The following is a 13,571-nucleotide window of genomic DNA, read 5'->3' as shown; positions in this document are numbered from 1 at the left end:
AAAGCAATATTTGTAATAAGACAATGGTCTCAGGGCAAGACAGCCACTTTGCTCCTCTGACTACACAAAGTGGGAGGAATATGGAGATGTGTGTGCCAGCAAAGAGCCTTGTTGGCAGTGAATGGTTCACCCACCCACATGCACAAGACTGAAAAAGAGGCAGCAGAGCAAGTAAATGTTAAATAATGCAGAACACTGACTGAGCATGTTGACGCTAAGAGTATATCCGTATGCTGGTGTGGTGAAACGCATGGTGGAAGACATTCGACTGAGAATCCAGCAGATGTTGAATTGTATTTCCTGCTGAGCTCACATCACAAAAGGGACCTGGAAGCCACGCATTACAGAGAAGCCAGGACAGAGACTCATACTGAAGTCCCAATAACGAAGAGACGAGCTCCTGATAACTCGGATCTCTCCTCGAGGTTTGGCTCAAAACCATTATGTCCTACATTCACAGCTTTATGTGTGCAACCATCATCTCGTGTAAGACCCTTTCTCGTCAACCGATAGGACCATCATGGCACGGCCTGCATCGATGTGTGGGGAGTTTGAAAAAGAACAGTGCATACCTGTGCGTCACATTTAGATCCTTAGGACCTTCCCTAATGCACTAGATTACTACCTCAACATCCCACTTGTATTAGTCCCTCCTGCAGAAGAGATGTTAAATCCAGGCACTGCCTTGCACTCTCTTAATTGCTTCCCATCTTCTCATCATTCTCGAGGCCTGTCATATCTCCAGCCTGCCTTGTTTTCTCCTTCTGCCAAGTCGCGGGACTTTTTCGGAACGGCGTCCAGTTTACATCTAACATCAGGCCCTAATCCATCTGGATGGGAGGCGCTCTCGGAGACAAATTACATCACAAATAACTCCGATAGAGAAAAGACAAGGTCCCAGCCATCTCTCTCCGTCTCCACACGTCTCCCTGCCTGTCTGTGTCCGTCTTTCAGTTCTCGTCTCTCTCTCCCTCACCCCGACTCACCAGATTGCCAGAGTGAGAGAGAGAGAGCGATGTGATCATAAATCTTAACCACGATCTTTACCATCTCCTGACACTTCATCTCAGAAAACCTCTCTCCACTTGATGTCTGACTAAATTAGATTAAAAGACTGCTTTGTCAACCTTCCTGAAGAGCCGAGAGAGCGAGAGAGAGACGCTGGAAAACTAATTTGGGTTCCACTTACGCATTAAAATGGAGGCCGACGCTTCCATAGTGTCTACCGTTACAGCTTAAGCAATTTCCGACACCTACTGCAGATCGGAGCTCATTGAACAAATGAATAAGCGATAAGAAAAACGCATTTGTTTAATATCCATGGGACAGCCATGATGCTGTGCTGATTGTGTGAGCAGGCACTTGACCTGACCTTTATAAACAAAAGGATCATTGTTGAGAGTTTGTGTTGAAGTCTTTGTGCTCTCTCGTGGCTTAAGTGTTTCCTTAAGGCGTTCCAAGAGAGTGGAGCCTACATACCCATGATCGTAGTCCTCTGGCCAGCACAGTGTACCGACTTTAGTGTTTTTTCCATGCTCCACATAAATCCCAAGGACTACAAACACAGAAGAACATGCCCATACACAAACACCCGCACATACACTTTCACAGACACACAATAACACCAAATACCCCCCCCCATCCCCATCCCTCCCCTGTCACGCCTCCAGCCAAATTAGATTGTGATTGCTCTTTCTGAGGTCACTTTTAATTAAACTGAGATGAGAACATGACACATGGGATTAAGCCCCATCCTATCCCTTCAAATTATAAATTCATAACTAATGCTAGAGCCTATTGCTTTCAACCATGACCTCCATATCATTTATGTATAAGAGCAAAAGGAACTCCACTAATTGTCTTCTTCTGGAGAGATAAAGAGCACGGCAGGAGGGGGTGGGGAAGTGTGTGGGGGGGGGAAGGGAGTAGTTAAAAACACATTATTTATATAAGGAAATGCATATTCTATGTGAATTGTGCTATGTTCCATTGAGACTGACTTGCCACTGATTTAATCTATTTCTCCCCCTTGCAAGATGTAGCTCAGCGATGCTAACAATTAAATAACTAGGGCGACAGGAGTTATTTAAAGATACCAGGGTGAACTTTAATCGTAGGTTAATTTCGGCGGTCCCTGTGGACAAACGCGGATGAACCTTCGGATGACTTCTCATTTTACTGTAGCGGGGCCTGACACTTTGTCCTAATCAGTCCCGGTTCTGGTTCTCCCGTGCCTTCAGCGTGCCAAACAGGATGTCCTTGGCGGTGGGTCGGTGTTGGCTCCCAGTGAAGCTCTCGCCGGGGAGCAGAACCCTCCGCCTCCCGTCAGAGCTCGGACCGCAGATCGCAGGCGGCAGCGAAAGCAAGATCTGCGTCTGTCTGCTGAGGCCCGGACGCCGCCGGAGGACCGGCTGGAGTCTCCGCTGAAGGACTGTCTGGTGAACCTATATATATATATTCTTGTGATTTTGCGCGGAGTCTGACCCAGTGGCACGAGTGACAAGCGTTGTATAACAATATAGAAACAGCCATTTCGTTGATGGCCTTGTTGAGACATGTAGGTCATAAAGAGGCACCAGTACTAAAATGGGACTTTTTAACCAGTTCATTACCATATCTATAAATTAAAGATATCAACTCCCCACTTGATAGCTTCAATTTTTTCGATACGGTTCGAAGTCTGAACTGCTGTTCCTGTAACTTTCACCATGACGCGAGTAACGCGTGAACACAGATCACCCTCCTTACCTCAGTGATGAAAGCCTTGGCGGTCGCTGAGCTCATGAACAGCACGGCTCTGCGGAGCGTATCCCTGTAGCGATGCAGCTCCTCCACGCGCATTGTTCTGAACAGACTCGTGATCATCATGTTGATATTAGATTCCACCTTCTGAAGAGAAACATCCATTCCCTGCTGAGAGGTCCGGTCCAGGAAATCCTCAATACCACGGATATCTAGAGAAAAGAGAGGCAGAGGAAAAACATGTGTCTCTATATTTGGTTGTAGAGGAAAATACACATAACAATTAAACATATGTTTCACAAAGAAATAAATAACAACAAGAACTGGTTGAGGGGCCTACACCTCCTCCCACACACAGTGTTTACACAACATTGAACCCATCACTGATCATTTCCCAACATATTCACTGCTGTAGCTGATTGGTTGCCGCTCTGCATGAATACGTTCAGTGAATATCTCAATTCATGAGCTTTTAATGGCACTGATCCCTTGCTATCAGTGCATTTGCATCACTCAAATGTTATCCTTTGTATTAATCCGAGCTCAGTCTTGACATTTCTAACAAACACACAGACATGAACAACAAGCATGCAGTGAGAGGCATGTTTGTTGTCCTTTAGGTCCATGGATGGAGATACTCAGGTTTATTGATATTAATAGATAATACTATCAAAGGACACATTCACTACCACCTGAGTGGGATTAAGTGGCAGCAAAACAATGGTCATACAGTAGCACATCAAAATGTGACAAAACAAAACGCACAGATGTTTATTCATCATTTGAACTTCAGTTAGATGGGAACATGTGTTACATATTTATGAACTATGGGATCTTACAGTAGAACGGGGCCAAACGAGTTTTATTTCTGCTGAATCCACTATTAAGTGCATATTCCTACCTGGACACTAAGAGAACAAATACCTCATGACACCATGAAGAGTTATTAAAGCACCAAACCCTTGTAATTATCTATAATAAGAGCTGTTTTTGTATGATAACAAACCACGATGCTGGTGTCAGTAATTTTACTGCAAGGACTCCTCTATTCTTAATGAGCTACATTGCAGGTCAAGGTAATCCTAATTAAGGCAATTTGGTTGAGACAACTGCTAATGATGTCGGACCGTCTGTGTGTGTGTGTGTGTGTGTGTGTGTGTGTGTGTGTGTGTGTGTGTGTGTGTGTGTGTGTGTGTGTGTGGGTGCGTGTAGTTATGTAAAGCAACTACCTAATGATGTATTTGATATGGAAAATGGATGACACTGCCGTCATTGCCGGTGTCATGACTGAGCAATTAACTGGATTGATTAGACTTGTTAAGGGCCGAGGGGGCTGAGGCGACGGTGTGATTGCATCAATGCTGAATTTTGGAGGTTTAACGATGTCTTAAGGAGAGCGACAGCAAGACACAGCATTGATTCAGACAGGAGATGAGTTTCGAGAAAAGATATACAAAAACATATCCTGTGCACACACATAGACACATGCAGACGATACCAAGCCAGCTGTGAGCTCAGAAGGTCAAGCAAGGACAGTGCGGGGGGGGGATATTCCAAAAAGTTTGTGTGTGTCAGATATCACAACAACACCTTTTCCCACACTGAGAAGATTAAGAGACAATGTTGTCAGTCTTTCAGCAACAACATGACACGGCGAGGAAGACCGTGACAGGAACGTTATTAGTGTCTTGAAACCTCTTTTCTTTCACACTTTCCTCCGTACACGGCAACACATACAGACAACACACACACACATACAAATGCAGCAATCCAGAGGACAGCAGCTGGGCAACAATCTGTGTAACGGGGGTTGTAAATTTGGAGAGACCCATATGTCTGTCTGTGCAAATATGTGCATGCTTTCAGAAGTGTATCTCTTGCTGTGTTGGCGCAACATGAGCGAGTGCATCATTTTAGCTTGATAAAATAATTATTTCAAAAATATTATTACACTGTATCCATATAATCGCTCACAGTTTGTCTAATAATCGCGATTGTGTTGTTGTATTTTGTTTGTTTGCGTGATAAGAAAGGTAAATGGGATGTCTCTTTAATAGCCAAACAACATTGTTCTAATTGGTGCAGGAGCTCAGAGTTATCAAGCCATTCAGATCTAATTACTATTAATAATTAGCAGGAATAATACTTTGGAGTAATTACTGTTTAACTATATTATCATTGGCAATGCAATCATAATCACCAGGGCTGTGACTCCTAATGAGCTACATAACATGTATCATTTAACAACATTTAAATTTTTAAAAAAAGTCTGAGAGGCTCAAAATCATCTGTAAACTACACAGATACATTGATAAGTGCAATTATGGTGATAATCCTCAATTCTTCTGTCCAGACTGGCTTATAGTCCAGGTTGTACGGTGTGTCTAATGCATTTCCCTTCATCCACACGGCACATCACTATATTAAACATGCAGACATTTGTAAATAACTTGTGCAAGCCAGAATCTTTGACTTGGTTATGGAGAATGTAGAATATGATACGATTTATTAGGCTATAAACCGTCATTGACGACTAACTTGGCCAATCCCCAATGACTTCCATATTATAAGTGTAAAACCAAAGTATAATTAATTACAATCGTTAAAAATAGTCAGGTGTTCCAGGAAATGTTGCTCATAGCAATGTAACATGCAGCAAAGTTCAGCTGCAAGTGAGATATTCAGTATTGGAAAAAAAAAATATTATTGAATTTATTCCACACCAATTTAAACACTACCAGTCGAAAGCACCCTCATTTCCTCCGTCAGAGTTCGGTTGAGTTCCTGCCTCTTGTTGTTCAAACGACAGGCTTGGCTTGAGCACGCACTCTCCACTGCTGAGCGGATCATTGGCTGTCAGCTTTCCATCAAGGAACTTCAGGGTACCATAGCGGTTAAAAAGACCTTGCCCACCCATACAAACAAATCTGTCCAAGAAACATTCCTCTAGGAGCCAGTGACGCTCCATTACCACAATGATCAACCATCACCTCAACAGTGGTCACCTTACTCTTCCAGTCCTCCCACATCTCCCATTGGATAAACATACTGGGCCTCCCCACAGTCCCAAACCTCTTCATCCTCATCTCAACATTCATGTGATTGTCTATATGACATTTATGCACTTCAGGTTCCATACAATATGCCACTTCACATACTGTTTTTTACAATTAAGAAAGTCAATAGCAAATACACAATATGTCATGTTTTCTTCAAATGTATCCATTCCTTGTACTACTATGTTGGTCTTGAAGTATATTGTTTTTCCATTACAAAAAAACAACAAATCTTGTATACATTACATATCTTGTATTCTCCATGTTTCCATTATGCTTTTAATTGTTGGGACCCACACGTTTTATCTTTTTGTGTCAATTAAATAACTAACTAACTGCAATGGAGCCCAGACCATGTCCCCAACATATTAATTCACATCCTCCCACCTTACAACATGCTACTGTGGATAATTACTTTTCAAGTGTAATAGGTCTGAAAAGACAATCGGCATGGTTTGCATAATTTCTTGTAAAACTAGGTTGATGTTTGCATCGTGCAATTATCTGTGCGTTCCTTTCTCCCACTCGTCAGGCTTCCCTTCTTTCCCCCTCGATTCCATTTATCCTCCAGTTTTCTTGCTCAAAGGGAAATCTCGAGTTAATGTAGTGTAGCAGCCAACAGCGTACAGGGATTTCACCTGCATGTACCGTCAAGCTCACTGGTACTGTGGCTTTGTTCAGAAACCCCGAAACCACCATTTGCTTTGTGTTCTCCCGGGCTAACTCTAATGTTGAGAGTCTGTAAAGTCCGAGATGTTTTTCTTCTTTGGAAGGTTGGCTCTATCATGTGCGATGTCTGTCAGTTCTACACCGGAGACCTGAGCTCCCGTCAGGGTTGTTGTTGTTTAACCCTCACCTCATGAAACGTGCAATTACCATCAACCTTCCCTTTCTTTATCTAAATGATCTTTGTCTTTAAGTGGTCTTCATGCCCTAAGTCAGTTAAATGATTTGGTTATCCACTGCATGAAATATTACCAATACAAGAGAAAAGATTATTGTATTGATATTTGGTCAAGATGATGCACGTAATTTGAGGCCATTATGTACTTTTGAATGGGAAATAAAAGAGAAGTAATCTAAATAAGGCATTTGATTGACAATCATCTATCAAGGGGTGTAAAACTCATTTTAAAGAAGGGGCTACATGCTGCCCATTTTGATCTCAATTGGGCCAGACCAGTAAAATCACAGCATAATAGCACATAAATAACAACAATATTTCTCTATTTTTAAATCATTGGTGAAGGGTTTTTGATGATAAACCCTATTTAAAGGTCTTTCAACAAATAACTTGAAACATAAAGACCAAAAATTCAGACATTAGCCCCCTGCCCTGTTTATCTGCCTGGCTCTCCTCTGCAGATTCCCTCGTTTTGTGACGTGTTTGTGCCGCCGCTTTCATGCCCTGATCCATTTTCAACGACTTCCAACACAATAATATCAGTGCTCACATCAATTGTGACTGTGGATCAATGGTTTGCATGTCCGTCTTACAAGCAGAGGATCAGAGGTTTGAATCTGAGCTCTGCTAATTTTGATCTGAAAAAATCTGTTTTTTTTTCTTCTATCGGATCCGGCCCGCGGGCCGTATGTTTGCCACCCCACCCCCTGGTCTATACCATGAAGTTAGTAGTTGTGCTGCCATGGAATCCATGCTGACATAAATTAGTTCCACCAGTGGCAAGACAAGCTAAAGGAGGAGTGGGTTAACAACTTGGGTCAAGGTTAAAGTAGGTAGCAGAGTACACATGTATTATGGAAAGGATATGTGTCTCTCACTATCACCACCCTGTTCTGCTGTTAGACCAACACCTGTGTGCCTTTGCTTAGTCTTTTCACTCAGCCGTTACCTCTGGCTATCCGTATCCCCGCCTCAGGCATTTCACTGTTGTTTCCTCCAAGGCAGTGGCTCTTGCAATATGGATTGAGCCTTGAATGGAAGGCCGGCCTGATTCTCGTAAGCCTGCCTGGAAAATGAAATCATCAGCTTAAGTTGTGGCTGAAAATGTTCAAGTACACGGCTCTCGGGATCTGAACTGAAACTTAGGACGTTTACCTCCAAATAGAAAATAAAATGCTTTAGGCCCTGAAGCATCCCTAGTCTTCCCAACTATCTATTGCTCTCTAAATTGTCTATTCCTTTAGATCTAAGTGCCTATCGCCGTCCAGCATGCTTGCGTTATTTCCCTCCTTCTCTTTCACTTTTTTTTTCTTTCTTTCAAAGTACCAGACTTTGCTTTTCCAGAGTCCCTGCAGAGAGTTTAACCAACAGTTGATAAAAACCAACACGCTATAAAAGACTTGGCACCTTTTACGTGTGCATCACCTTCACTGTCTCCTCCATCTTCTCCAGCATGTAGTTCCTCCCACACACCCTCTTCTCTGACATCCGCATACCGAATGTGTCTAACCTCGGCTCAACTTCCCTCAGCGCCCTTCTGTCTTCTTTGATTCCTACGCTTATGACCTATTTTGATCTTGACCTGTCCATGCCCATATATATATATATATTTATATATATATATATATGGGCCATCAGGGCCAGCTAAGCCTTCTCTGCTGGCCGAAACAGAATCACAAAGATATAGCTATTTTATAATTTAATTGTTTTTCACAAATACACTACATGTATAATAATTATTTTCCCCTATTAGCTTATTCTCTCAATGCACAGCTCCTGTTTTCCTCTGTTGCCCTGCCTGCTTCCAGCCGGCAGAGCTGCTTCCAGTGCCCTAAGAAATATTCAGATTTCACCTCCTATGCCTCTCTATGGAAGCAGAGCGCCTTCCAGCTGGTCTTTACCGATTAATGTACACGGGCACGTTGTTGTGATGCTCATAGTCTTCAACCAATCAGATCTTTAGTTTGACATGCTGGGTGTATTCTTTGACGTAAATGCAACTTTTTTTTTGTTGTATTTTTTTTTAACGCTAAATGGCTGAAGGAGGAAAAACATACATGGTGGCGGTTTGAAAGGGGACGCCTTTTTCACGGACGGTTATGGGCATGTTCGGCGGTGACGATCCTAATATCGGCTGCCGCTGTCGACCGGACATTTTCAGCCCTAAAACGTGAGGCTCAACTGTCCTCACTGTTGTGTATGGTCATCGAGAAGGTCCTAGTCCTGGAACTGAAGGGTACCGATAAACTGTGCCGTGACATTGAACTTAATTCCTTCATTCTTTTCATTTATGTTTTGTCTTTGAAAAAAGTCTGCCGTACCTCCATTTAATCTGGTTCGATCTTCCTCTCACTCAACTTTACATCGCAAAGGACCTTTCACCTGCAGTGCTCTCCAGAGCTGTAAACTACTTCTCCAGGGTCACATTTGTAAAAGGTTTTACACCCTTTTTTCGTTGTTTTTCTGTTTATCTGCTTTCCTGGCTGCCTTTTTCTCTGCCATACCAAATCTGCTATGCCTTTAGATCTCTGCCCCCTTCTCCTCTCTGCTTTGCTGTTTCTGTTTTCCCTTATATATTCACATCACTTTTATCTCCTTTCCTGTCTTGCTCTCTGAACGATTTTACTCTAGAGGAGACAAAATAAGACATGTCCTCCCTGTATAAAGCTTGTAGACCTTTGGTGTTTGGCTCATGAGTGTTCCTGTTTGCCTCCGATTCTCCGAATCTGCCTTTATCATCAACTTTCCCACGTCTCTCTTGGCACTGCTTTTATGTATCTTTCACCTCCTCCTTCACCTCCCACCAGCCTTCCCCTCTTGCAGCATCTCTGGGCTTCACTATTGTTAAAAAAAATAAATCCATCTATGCATCCATCCCTCATCATTCCTTGTTCTATTCTCCTTGTTTCTAGAAACGACTACATACTCCCGTCGCTCCTATTTTTTTCTCCCTTACTCCATTTTGTCTCCTTTAGTGCAGATATAGTTCAAACATGGCATGTCACTTCTACCTAAGGTCCAAACAAACATCATTGAAGCCTATAGGTTTGCAGAGATTGGTCTCATCAACCCTCTTTTGGTGGTGTCACAGCCTTTCAACTTAGGACAGAACTATGTTTTTATATGAAATAGTAAAATGGTAAATATACCTGTACTTGTATAGCACTTTTATAGTTTTCTGACCACTCAAAGCGCTTTCACACTACATGACATCATTCACCCATTCATACACTGATGGGAGGCGTTAAGGTTCCACCTGCCCATCAGGAATATCTAACATTCATTCACTTCATGTCACATTTAAAACATCTTCATTCAGTAGAAGAAGTTAAGAATCCCAGATGAGTCCTGCCACAAACTCTCTCCTGTTCTCTGCTTCATTCATTTTCTATATGTAGCCCTGAGCCAGATCAAATGTAAGCTGGATCTTATCTACAATAAGTCTTCTGAAGGTGAAAACTTGGCATTTATAATTTAATAACATTTTTCTTAAAGAGTGCGCTCGTGATCAATTTAAGACTGAAAGAAAAATCAGATTTTCCATTCCATTCTCTTATTTAGCAACAGCCCGTTTGCCATTTATGCATGAAGCATTTCTGTATTCAGTGACATTTCTTCTTTTTTCACTTTCTTTTTACCCTTTTCTCAACCTTCATAAAGGAGCAGGGACAACAAGGTGAGATGACACACTTCACTGTAACATCCGTGTTCTCAATGCGCTACACTTTTCCTCTTTGTGTGAACCCACAAGATCACATGTTGGCATTTTCACACTTTTCACTGTGTGATGAGGAGAAAAAAAAAGAGAAAGAAACAAGAGGTGTTATCCATTGTTCTCATGTGGCCCATTACTCACTAATGAGCAAATTGTGAGGAGGGAGATGGAAGATAGAATGGAAGTATATTTCCAGGTATGGATTTGTGTTTTAAAACTATTAAAATGCTTCATTAGGCAGCACTAAGCAAGGTGACAGAGACGAGTTTAATAACCATGAAAATGCGTTACAGGAACTCCAACCCACACATCCAGCACATGGCACAGACCCAGCATCACATTAACTGCATTATGACAAACAGGGCCTGGCATGAATCATATCCTCTTGAGGTGGACACCGTTTGACTATGTTGCTTTCATATTTAATGTATAAATGTCAGGTAAAACATGTATAATGTATGTCAGCGGCGGGCCGTGTATTTTCTACCTACGCATTGAGTCTGAGTCTCTGTATTGGCGCGCAATGCAGAGCAGTGAGGCCAAACTGAGCCCGGCTATGCAAACAAAGCACAGATAAACTCACATTACAACACACACACACAGAGGGAGAGTGACTTAATTATCTAATCAGGACGCCATTACTCTAATATATCTTTACAATAGTGGTTTGCTGCGATATTAATATTCCGAGTGACGTATAAAGAACCTTTGAGGTCTTTTATCATTTCACTCATACTTATTTTGATCAAACAAAGCCTACTTGTCCAGAATATCAGCACGTTTATTGTTCTCCCATGAAAAACATAAAAACTGGCAACCTCACAAGCGTCGCACGGTTTTGAAACGCCGCTTCCGTTCGGTATAACCTTTTACTATTGTGCCTCAGGCCCCGCCCGTCATTGGCTAAAAGCAAAACAAAACAAATCATCTTAATGTCAACAGCGTTGTTAACACTAAGTGGTACTTCCCACATTTGCTCAACGAGGCCTGTGCTGCTGTGGTTCTGATTGGATTGTGGGTAAGGTAACAGTAACATTTTAAATGTGTGTCAGTGTGAATCCGAGGCCCCCTAAAGCAACTGAAAAAGAAGTGACAGAAGAAAAAAAAGTAGAGCAGGAAAATGACAGAAGGGAAGATGGAGGGAGAGTGATAAACTGTGGGTGGAGAAAGAGAAAGATAATAGAGAGAAAAACATGTGTTCTCAGTGTCTAGAACGCACTAGTAGAGCTGAAAATAGGGATCGGGACAGTTGCACCGCAGCTTCATTTGAGAGGACACACTTGACTGTGTGTTCTCTAAAGAACTCCTCTTGTACAGACGGGACGCCTGTTGGGAACATTGCTAGCATCTTAAAAGGCCATCTCTGTCTCTCTCTCCACTTCCCTCTCTCACTTTCTCTCTTTCACGTTCTCTCTCTCTCTCTCTCTCTCTCTCTCTCTCTTTCTCTCTCCCCTTGAAGAGGGGGGTGAAGCCATTAGGGAACAATGGTTGATATCTTTAAAGGCCCTTCTGTGTCTGAGAGAACATCCCTGCCAAAGCCCAGTGGATCCATGTGCTGAATAAGTGGTCACAGAGCACAGAGGGGATAGAGGGATTTAAACATGTGTGTGTGTGTGTGTGTGTGTGTGTGTGTGTGTGTGTGTGTGTGTGTGTGTGTGTGTGTGTGTGTGTGTGTGTGTGTGTGTGTGTGTATATGGGGTCTGTTTTGGAGATATGTTTTGAACTATACCCCATTTAGGGACAAAGTTTAGATTGAAGGTTGTCTAGCTTGGGGAAAACAATGGTGTTCCTGCTTTCAATCTTGATTCGGGTTTATGTTCATGTCACAGTAAAAGCCTTTTTCCAACAGGCATGAATATATTTGTTCAAATTTGCATTAAAGAAGTGGCCAACGGTGAAACATTACACAGAGAGCAGCACTATGCTCCTTAGTAACTGTGTCATTGTATACTTTGATCTACCAATAATTTACAGATTGGATGACAATCCATTTCACACTTTCCAAGAGTATCTTTGAGTTTATGTAGCTATGTCATTTACTACACTGACATTTGAAGTGTACTACTCGCACTTCCAGAAGGGCCACTAGCCACTATTCATGATTCATCCCATATAAACTGCGTGGCAGAGCTCACGCGCCATAGCACATATTCAATACACCAATACGGTGCTTTAATGCCTTGGAAGATTGAGCTGGAGCCCACAGAGGGCATCGCAAAACAATTCCACATGCAGATATAAGCCATTGGAGATCAATGCATACAACACATTAACTGTGTTAATTGACTACAATGAGTGAGATGAAGCCCCGCTATATGGATTAAATCAACACTGAATCACCTAAGACAGGAAACTATTACACTGCTATCTATAGGCTTAAGTGTGTTTGACTTCTGTCCACCCACCAATGAGTGATGTCACAGCCAGTGTTTTTCCATTAGCTTGCAAAACACCTGCTCAGACATCATTCATCGGGGTGTGATCCAAAATGCAGCATGCTTTGAAGTTTCGACCCCTCTCGGGAGCCGTGCACCGGCAGTGTGCATCCCTGTATGACTCAGAGTTGAATTAACTTCACGCATAGAAGTGCCAGAACAAAGAAGGTGGAGCTGGACCGTGAGGGGAAAGTGAGAAAGAGTGACAGCCCATCAATCTAGAGTTATGAAGTACAGACTAGACCAATAGTTCTGACAGGTACGGACGATACGTATATATATATATATATATATATATATATATATATATATATATATATATATATATATATATATATATATATGCATATATCTCCATATGCAGAGCGACACATTATGAATACGCCTACGTCCAGAGAAAACCGTAATGTGATATTTCTGTAGGAAGAAGATAACACACTGCACAAACAGAGTTGCACTTTATAAAAAGGGACATATGATGTTTCTGGTCTAATGTTAGCGCTAATGGACTGGAAAGACAGAGGGCGGACAGACAGAGAGAGATGGAGAAGCGGGGTGAAATGAGACAGCATGCACACACACACACACACACACACACACACACACACACACACACACACACACGGATGTGTCACCAGCAAAATGATACATTGGCATGTGTTTGCCTGTTTTGTGGGGTTTCTGTGTGTGTGCATAATGTTATATGCATACGCATGTCC

At 42.3% G+C, this 13,571-nt stretch overlaps 1 protein-coding gene across 5 annotated transcripts in view; it reads right to left on the bottom strand.

Annotated features, from left to right (window-relative positions):
- The window catches only part of grid2 (glutamate receptor, ionotropic, delta 2), a 398,219-nt gene that overhangs the window by 162,324 nt on the left and 222,324 nt on the right, over nucleotides 1–13,571 (bottom strand). For all 5 annotated transcript variants that reach the window (XR_011080199.1, XR_011080200.1, XR_011080201.1 and 2 more), the window contains exon 4: nucleotides 2,749–2,954. Coding sequence is in view for 2 of the 5 variants with exons in the window: in XM_068604768.1 (XP_068460869.1) it covers nucleotides 2,749–2,954 (206 nt within the window). In the remaining 3 variants the exon portion in view is untranslated. The remainder of the gene's footprint in view (nucleotides 1–2,748; nucleotides 2,955–13,571) is intronic.

Source organism: Clinocottus analis, unplaced genomic scaffold, assembly GCF_023055335.1.
Source record: "Clinocottus analis isolate CAN_PGR_092001 unplaced genomic scaffold, fCliAna1.0.p SCAF_7, whole genome shotgun sequence".
NCBI classification, from domain to species: Eukaryota; Metazoa; Chordata; class Actinopteri; order Perciformes; family Cottidae; genus Clinocottus; species Clinocottus analis.
Note: the sequence above shows the minus strand (reverse complement) of the source record. Positions and strands in the feature narration are given on the sequence as shown.